Source organism: Trachinotus anak, unplaced genomic scaffold (assembly GCF_046630095.1).
Source record: "Trachinotus anak isolate AG129_WGS33_773 ecotype Australia unplaced genomic scaffold, CSIRO_AGI_Tana_v1 ptg000028l, whole genome shotgun sequence".
In the NCBI taxonomy this organism is placed as follows: Eukaryota; Metazoa; Chordata; class Actinopteri; order Carangiformes; family Carangidae; genus Trachinotus; species Trachinotus anak.
Window position 1 is genome coordinate 2568185 of NW_027273879.1, and position 9630 is coordinate 2577814.

A 9630-nucleotide genomic window follows, 5' to 3' on the forward strand; every position below is an offset into this window, starting at 1 on the left:
GTAACATTACGATCTCTAACCTGATGGATGCCACAGGCTATGACATTGAACTGTATGGTATTTCTCATGGGCGCCACACTCCTTCTGTGTTGGCCCACGCCGTCACAGGTACTATGTATTTTACTCATACTCTACACCCTCATCCCTTGTAGATATAAATGGAAACCATGTGTTTTTCAAATTTGCAAGGCTTTATGTCAAATCTTTGAATGGACTTGAGTATCTTTAGGTGAAAATTGTCTCCCGCTGTCAGCATAATATACCAGAATATCCTAAAGTCTGGAATGCATTAAGAGCAAATTTGACTTGCATCATTAATTTGATCTGGCAGCATGATTTGAGGCATGAAACCATTTGATTTATTAACCCCAAAGAGGTGAGACATGGATATTAAGTCAGCATACGTAACTTGTTTTCTTTTTATATTTTGTAAAAACCCATCTTTTGTTAAAGGTCCCATATTGTATAAAGTGAGCTGTCCATGTCTTTTTTCATTATAAAGCAGGTCTAGGTTCTATATTAATACTGTGAAAGTATCACAGCCTCAGTCCACAGAGAAATGCACACAGCCTGTATTCAGAAACTGAGCCTTAAAACGAGCCGTCAGGACTTCTGGAACTTTGTGATGTCACAACAAAGCAGTCAACACTCTCAGCTACGCCCCAAGCCCCACCCACCGGGAGCCACTTGGTGGATTTGGTTTGAGATGGTTTTTGGTCCTTAAATCCACACATATATCTTGTTTATTGATATCAAAACTTTAAATAAAACACTGGAAAAGTGTGAAATATGGGGCCTTTAACTCACAGAAATGTCAGCAAAAGACATCAGGTTATAATGTGAGCTAAAAGCTGAAGCCTGTGCAGGAAGTGTGATGGCTTCCTAAATGTCTGAGTTGATTTTACTCAGAAAGTGCTGACTGCTCTCTCAAATTTGCACTTTAATTTTCCACAAGACGTTTTTGTCCTCACATCTTGTTATACACGTTATGTCTACAAATTGTCGTAGGTAGCATTCTGAGCTCCCCACCCCTTTTTTGTGTTTTGGTTTCATGGCTCCAGACAGTAAGCTCAAATCCAAGCTTCAAAACATAGCTTTAGAAACCATGTGTTTGAGGAAAGAGCAGTTGCATCCATTGTTTTATGGTCTGTAGTAGGAACATGAAGCACTGTGGTGCGTGCCAAATTTGCCCTTAATGTGTTCTGGCCTTTAAATTCTGAAGATATTCTGTTTTTAATCTGCTGATTACTACTACTATTTTTTGTCTCTTTAAAAAAATGATACCTCACAAGAAGAACAGAATCTATTATTTGCTTTTGCAACCATTGCACACATTATGCTCCTAATGGAATCTTGTTCCCTTTCCCACATCTGCTCCCTCTCACGAAACAATGAAACCCACTCCCTTCCAGCCTCATTGCCTAAAGTGGAAAACTTGACCATTTCCAACATAACCCCCTATGGCTTCCGTGTGTCGTGGGAGGTGAAGCAGCAGCAGCAGGAGGATTTACCCCCCTCTAGTGTTGGCTTCAGCCATTTTCAAATAGTGGTGACAGACTCTGGTTGGCTGCTGGAGCCTCAGGAGTTCACTGTGCCAGGAAACCAAAGTCACCTGGACATCTGGGGCCTCATCACCGGCATAGGATATGAGGTCAGGCTGACCGGGGTGTCAGAGTCAGGGCTTCTCTCTCGGCCTCTGACTACAGTGGCTGTGACAGGTACCACTCAGTGCACTGCAAGGCCCCTCGTCTTACTAAAAATTTAAATTCCTTATTTTGTTGCAGCTACTGTGTTTATGTGATCTGACTCTGAAGTTTCACCGTCACAACCTGGCTCGTCTATAAATTGAATAATTCTCTGATATTTATGCTTTTTTTTAAATAGTAATTAAAATTTCATATAAGATATCCTTGAACTAAATTAGCTTGATTATTGATGGATTTTGGTTAATGCTACGTTTGGATGGTGAGGCTTCAGCTCAGAACTGTTAACCTAACCCTAACACATCATTTCCAGAATGATCTCACTCTTCTTTTGTTTTAAGCATTTTCCTGGAATGCGGCTTCGTCACCGGGAGGATGAGATGTGGAGCTCCCATCTGTTTTTTCTTACCTCCAAAATATGAGCAAGCATATGTGTTTGTTTTCATATTTTAAAATGTGTTTTCCTCCAGAATTTTGATTGGTAATAACAAAGATGTGTGAGGAAGTAACATGATCCTCGTATCGTGTCTATGGACATCCTTTAAAGTCAGGCTAAAAATATGAAAAACCTACAGTGGATGGACACAAACTGCTGAATAAAATGAAATTATCAGACGTAGGAAAACACTGATAAATCAACAGACATTCTGAGCATGAAATGTCCGTTGATTTAACTTCTAATCTCATTAGTTTCATTGTCTTTGAATGCACTGAATGCATCGAGGCTGGCCTTGAGGACGCATGGGGACCTCGTCTCAACTGGTGTTTGCTGAAATCCTTCCAACAGACAAGTTAGAGCCTTTAATGGAATGTGAACCTGTTAACTGACATAAATAAAGACCTACAACAAGCATCTTGTCTTTTTCATTCCCACAAATGTCTGCCTGTGTGGTCCCTGCACTGTGTCTTTGACTCATTTACACTAACGGACACCTGAGCATGCCCAGATCGGAGGTGGTGGACAAAAAGGCCTTCAGCCTGGAGTATAACCCTGTCTGCCACCTGGAAACCTTCTTGTCTGACCTCTGACCTTCTTCCAAACTGAACTGATGTCTTTGGCCGTCTCTCAGAAGTTGATGAATATTTCTGGGGAAAACACCAAACCTACTGCAACGTTATGTTTCCTTGTCTAACCAGAGGCCGAGCCAGAGGTGGAGCATCTCTTTGTCTCGGACATCGCCGCTGACGGTTTCCGTCTGTCGTGGACAGCTGATGAGGACCTGTTTGACAGATTTGTGATTAAACTAAGAGACAGCAAAAGATTAGCCCATCCTCAAGAGTACAGCGTCCATGGTGGTGAACGAACCAAGGTTTTAAGTGGACTCATGAGTGGCACTGAGTATGAAATCGAGCTTTATGGTGTCTCATTGGACCAACGCTCCCAACCTATTACTGGGGTTGCTCAGACAGGTATATGAAAAATACTGCAAACTTGAGTTGTATACTAACTTCTAAACTTTCTAAGGTTTGGGTGTATATAACTTGCCATCAGTGAACGAACCCACAGTCCTACTAATCTTCTTCATCCCTCTGGTTTAGGCTTAACTCCATGTCTGTCTCTAATGGAAAATGTCTTTTGGGAAATGCTGTGTCCTGAGTTTCATTTTGATCCCTTGACCTGAGTCAAAGTTTCTTTCTTGCAGTGTTACTGGACGTATTTTCTTCACTTTGATTCACCTGTTTCTCTTGCTTTCCTGTCTGCACATGTCCATTTGCACTTTACTAGGCCTGAGCACCCCAAGAGGACTTCACTTCTCTGAAGTGACTGACTCTTCAGCCGTAGTTCACTGGTCCATGCCTCGCTCTGCAGTGGATACCTACCGCATCAGCTACGTGCCCTTCGAAGGAGGTAAGAAGACAATCAAGGTTATTGCATTTCTTATAGCTGGGTTTCATTTCATTGCAGTATAGGTAAATGTACATTTAAATATAGTGACATATAGTGATTTATTTCTGTTAGTTTGTGATTCTATAGCTATTTAAATTAGAGTTGTTCTGGATCCAGAAATGACTCCAATACTGCCTAAAATACAGTATCAGGTATCAGTGAGTACACAGATCCGATACCACAACATTTTTAAGAAACTTTAAAGTTTCACACCTGGATTAAAAAAGCAGTTTCTCAGCTCTAAAACAGTAGCTTATAAAGGAAGTTGTGCTGTGCAGCCACTGGCACAAACATTAAAGTGTACAAACATTGTCGTACTTGTCACTGTGTACACGTTTATGCACACAAAATAGATAGTGGAACAGGAGCTACAGTTCAGCTCATTAATGGAAAGTACAGTGAGAATGCACTGGTAGAAAAAAGACAGTCATCACCTCATGGCACTTAAAATTTCAACATGTATGATAAATGATGTTTTTAGTGCAGGACCCATATTTAGTTCTCCCTCCCCCACAGGAAGCCCAATGGTAGTGACTGTGGAGGGCAGTGTGTTCGAGGCTTTGCTGCGCAATATGATCCCTGGGAAGACCTATCAAGTGACAGTCAGCGCTGTGAAGGGTCTGGAGGAAAGTGACCCCAGCACTGACACTGTAACCACAGGTCGGCTTCCTCATTCGACTCACACTGTGTTAGTCCCTGTGACGTCGGAGTCAGTTTGTAGAAAACCTGAATTGAAGCCCTTTCTCTTGAAACTGTGTCTCTGTTTGTGTCCTCCAGCTTTGGACAGACCTCAGGGTCTGACTGCAGTTAATGTGACCGACACTTCAGCCCTGCTGCTGTGGCAGCCGTCTGTGGCCACTGTTGATGGCTACGTCATTACCTACACTGCTGATTCAGGTGATTTTTTTTTTTTCTTCATTACCACTTAATAAAAAGAAAAAGTAACATTTATATTACACACTTGTCATTTGATTGTGTGATTTGATCAACTGATGTGGGCGTGCCCTGCCTTGCAGTGTCCTCAGTGGTGGAACATGTTTCCGGCAACACCGTGGAGTTTGAGATGGGCTCCCTGGTTCCAGGAACCCACTACACAGTTGGAGTTCATGCTGTGAAAGAAGCTCAGAAGAGTGACTCTGCTGTTACTGAATTCACCACTGGTGGGTCTAGAGATAAATATGATCCAAAACAATCTGTTTTTAACCTTTCTGCTCTGACAAAGACCCAGTGAGGTCAAAACAAACTGGGTTAAACGAAGTGGCAACCTCTGAAGATAATGGACTCTAGTCCACTAGAGTCCAAAAGTGAGTCAATCCCCATAGACTCCCATGTTAAAACTTAAAGCTTGTGTAAATAAGAAACTCTTTGTTACCAGGGCAGCCATGTTGTGTTCACAACACGGCCAAAAAAAATCAGTTACTGTGGGTTTCATGAATGATAAATCTACAGTGTGATTTTGTATTTGCAGATGTGGACCCTCCTCGTGAACTGACAGCTATTAACATTCAAACTGACAGTGCTACTCTCACATGGAAACCTCCGCAGGCTGCTGTCACTGGGTACACACTCACCTTCTCTTCTGCCGATGGTACAATCAGGGTACGTTCGTCCCCACATAAAAAAAAAAGATTATGTAAACACATTTTTACTGAGGACCATTTTCCAAAGCATGACACAGGTTTATGGATTAATTTCCTTACCTCTTTGCAGTCTTCGCTTTGCTTACCAATGTGCAATGAACATCATTTTGTGGGCATGAATTGTCAACTTTGTCTTTATATATTATCAATGAATGCAAAAATAAAAGCAACAGTATTTTCATTATAATGTACTACCTATGCCAAGCAGGTCTCCATACCACATATAATAGAAACCAGTGGCTAAAAAGACAAATGTTATTCCTTGTAAAATGGTTAGCCGTAATGCAAATTATATATATTTTGTTGTTAAATCTCTGAGATGATCCTGCTCTTTGTTGATGCTTTGTGTTTGTGTATGTGTTTGTGGATTCAGGAAGTGGTGCTAAGCCCAACAGCCTCATCTTACAGCATGGCTCAGCTGACTGGCTCCACAGAGTACACTGTCAGACTGCAGGCCATCGCTGGAGCCCAGAGGAGTCGACACGTAACCACAGTCTTCACTACCAGTAAGCATGAAAACATATGCACATATAACATCTGCAACATCAGTAAAATGCTGCTTACACATTGAGGTATCAGTATTAACAATCTAAAGTTGTGTAATATATAAGAATATGTCATCCACAGGGATATATTCCTGCAGAACGAGTCCTTGACTTTTAGTTTTTTTAAACACATTTTGCACACTGTGGAATTGCTGCTTTTACCCAAGTACTTTTTCCACCACTGTTTACGTCCACGCTCAACTTAGATGGTCCAGTGAAAGAACTTGTGATGGCTTATGCAACAAACCAGATGCACATTAGAAGGATATAACCTCTTCTAATGCAAATTCCTTTCATTTAATCTGATACTCCAGTCACATCACCTGTGCTTATTTTTCATTCTGCCTCTGCTCCTCATGGAAAACCTTTTCTTTTTCCTTCTCGACAACCGTCTTTCTTTCCAAGGCCCTTTCTCCCTCACGATACTGTATACTGTCTTGTCTTGCATTCTTTATATAACAAAGGTGAAGATAAAGCAAGTGTGTCTCTACATTTATGTGTTTTTAACATGTGCTTCTCAGTTGGACAGTTGTACAGACTCCCCAAGGACTGTGCTCAGATTCTACTGAATGGAGAGACAACCTCTGGCGTGTTCACCATATATGTGGGAGGAGAGGAGAGCCAGCCCATCCGGGTTTACTGTGACATGACCACAGATGGCGGAGGATGGATGGTGAGGAAATCAACCTGTTGAAGTCCAGTTTTGAAGCTATAACTTGTGTTGAATAGAGCATGACCGTAGCACTGCATTTTTCCAATGTTGGGCAGTGCCGCGTGACATCCGCCGTGTTTGTTATGAGTATTGTGAAGCTGTTGTGATTCTCATGAAAGTCAGTCCTCCTCAGGTTTTCCTCAGACGCCAGAATGGAAAGCTGGAATTCTTCAGGAACTGGAAGAACTACACAGCTGGCTTCGGTAACATGAATGATGAGTTCTGGCTGGGTAAGAGCACTTGTCTTCTAGCCTTATTCACTTCACCTCTCCATCCCCCTGCCCCCCTCACTAGCAACTCAAACACATTATATCTGGGTTATAGGTCTCTCCAACCTTCATAAAATCACATCTTCTGGCCATTATGAGCTGCGAGTGGACTTGAGGGACAAGGGGGAATCAGCCTACGCTCAGTATGACAAATTCACAATTGCAGAACCAAGAACACGCTATAAAGTCTACATTGGAGCATATAGTGGAACAGCAGGTAGGTTACTACTTTAAAGGAATAGTTGGACAATTTGAGAGATATTATGCTTATGCATGTTTTTTTGCCAGGATTGAGATGAGAACATTTGTACCATGCTTATGTCTGTATGAATTTCTATTCGCCTATTTTCACATTTTCAGATTGCACATAAAAAACTTGAACTTGGTACAAAACCCCCTGAAAAAGTGCTCAATTACAACTCTCTGCTTTTACACTTTAGCATAAACACCTGCAGTGATTTTTTTTTTTTTTTTGGATCAAACTCTCTGCAAGACAACGAACAAGCATATTTTCCACAGTGTTTAGTTATTCCTTTAAGAAAGCCACTATGACTGGTTATGCTAATATCCAATAGGACTGTCTTTAACGATCCACCCATGAGCTTTGTTTTCTAATCAATAAACATCTTTACCAGGTGACTCCATGACCTACCACCAGGGTCGACCATTCTCCACCTATGACAATGATAATGATATTGCTGTCACCAACTGCGCCTTGTCCTACAAAGGTGCTTTCTGGTATAAAAATTGTCATCGTGTCAATCTCATGGGGAAATATGGCGACAACAGTCACAGTAAGGTATGTACACATCAGATCATTCGTTTACTTGAGGAAAGATGACTCTTTTTCCACCTAAATCTTTACTGGGCAAATGATTCACAAAGTTAATGACAAAAAAACAAAACAACAGTCCTGTCAATGCATTTATTTTCTCCAGTCTGATGTATTTTGAGTCTTGCATAATGTCAGTTTTCCTCATTACTCTTCCAGTTTTGCTCCATGTTCCTCCTCATAAAAAGCTTTCTTACTTACTATTAATCATATTATAACCGAACATCCATCACTTCTCATTACACTCCAATAAAAAAAGTAACATACAACTCTTAGGGACCTTATATTTTTCCAGAAGAATTTGCTCCATGCTGGTGAATTAGTGGATGTATGTTGTAGGGAGAGACAGCTCTGGCGTGTTAGATATCTATTAAACTATTAAAGCCATTTTTTGCCATTATATGTCTTCTTTTTCCACAGGGAATCAACTGGTTCCACTGGAAGGGCCACGAACACTCAATTGAATTTGCAGAGATGAAGATTAGACCAGCCAACTTCAGAAACTTTGAGAGCAGGAAAAAACGATCATAGACTTGTTAAGCCCTCCCCCCCTCCTCCCCCAGCAGAATGAACTTCTGTGTTCCCTCATATTTAAGTATTCTCTAAAATTACTCACAAACCAAGGCAATCACACTGAATGTAATTAATTCTGGCTGTGAGAATAGAACCCGGTAAATTCACACCAAAGAATCAAACAATTAGTGTGTAGCCGTCCCAACTTGCAAACCATTGTATGTGTGATTATATTTCTGTGTTCCCAAGTTTGGGCTGCCCAGAGTTTGTGTGTGAATGAACAGACTGTACATGTGTTATTGGGACTTAAACAGCTGCATCCGTATAAGAATGAATTGTAAAATTGTGTAAATGGATCCACCGAATCAGTAACATGTCAAAGGCACATAGTCGGAAGGCGTCAGGCCAAATCCTTCACATCCCCTGAAGTAACAGGAAGTTAATTCAGTGGTATTAAATTAGTTCAATTTCTTCCTATTAATCAGAGTTATGGCCAAAAATCCTTTTGACCCTTTATTTTGAAGCTACTTGAATTCTGATTTATTTCCAGATAATCTCCTAAAAAGTTTCCAGGAAAGAACCATATAATTTTGTGGTAATTACAGGTTGAATGCATCAGCTGATACACTTCCAGTTGCTATCCCAGCACCTTATGACTTTATTCAGAGGACAGCAGGTGAGCTACACATGTAAAATATGCCTGCAAACAAACATACAGTTCAACACAAATGAAGATTGAAGTTTTTAATGATAAATGAGTGAGTAATAAATATTCACTGGGATTTGAATTGAGAAATTTCCTTCAATTTATCTGGAAGTCAATAAATAAAAAAAATTCCACTAGTAGAACTCAAATACCATTTTTCTTTCTCACAAGCTTTCATGAAATTATTAAGAAACCTGTAAAATAACTGTACCAAATAAATGAAATGATACGTCAACATAAGAAACTCCATGATATGTTGCCATATATTTACTGAACAACAGGGAGACCAACTGCATTTGCAGGCCGCTGATACCACTGAATTCATATTTCAGTTTTGATTTACAGTGTTTTGATAGGAAAACAAATCTGATGCTCTGTAACCTTCAGTACAAATAAAATGTTAGTTTGATAAAAGTGTGTGTGGGCCCCTGTTCTTAACTACACATTTGATCCATTTCCATGGTGTCAGCCCAGCAGATGGCAGTGTTTAATCACTATGCTTTACTGGTTGGGCATGTTACATTGTGTTGTAGTCAGTTGTCTGTTGCTATGAGCATATTTTACAGAGCAAGAATCAAGATTTCTGGTTTCTTATCTGCAGGTTTTGAAAAGTCTTTAAAGTTGATTAAAGGGCTGAAGTCGAAGACGCCGATCAAAAAACAAAACGTTTTAGACAATAGTCGTTAAGGCTGTGTTAATGAATGTGTGATTGTGAAGAGTCTTTAATAAATTTGTCTGTTATGACTTATGGAACAGCTCCTTACACGGTCATTCAAAGAGGAAGAAGTTGTTTTTAGTTTTTTTATTGAACATAGTGCAGTA

At 40.4% G+C, this 9630-nt stretch overlaps 1 protein-coding gene across 4 annotated transcripts in view; it reads left to right on the forward strand.

Annotated features, from left to right (window-relative positions):
* tnca (tenascin Ca) overlaps positions 1–9222 on the forward strand; it is a 31598-nt gene extending 22376 nt beyond the window's left edge. For 3 of the 4 annotated variants that reach the window (XM_071466741.1, XM_071466739.1, XM_071466740.1), the window contains 12 exons: positions 2841–3113; positions 3430–3552; positions 4108–4251; positions 4369–4488; positions 4608–4751; positions 5060–5190; positions 5605–5737; positions 6298–6449; positions 6622–6718; positions 6813–6974; positions 7393–7556; positions 8010–9222. In XM_071466741.1, the coding sequence (XP_071322842.1) occupies positions 2841–3113; positions 3430–3552; positions 4108–4251; positions 4369–4488; positions 4608–4751; positions 5060–5190; positions 5605–5737; positions 6298–6449; positions 6622–6718; positions 6813–6974; positions 7393–7556; positions 8010–8120 (1754 nt within the window). In that variant the 3' untranslated portion in view covers positions 8121–9222. The remainder of the gene's footprint in view (positions 1–2840; positions 3114–3429; positions 3553–4107; positions 4252–4368; positions 4489–4607; positions 4752–5059; positions 5191–5604; positions 5738–6297; positions 6450–6621; positions 6719–6812; positions 6975–7392; positions 7557–8009) is intronic. The other variant, XM_071466742.1, reaches the window with a different exon arrangement.
* The last annotated feature ends 408 nt before the right edge of the window (positions 9223–9630 follow it).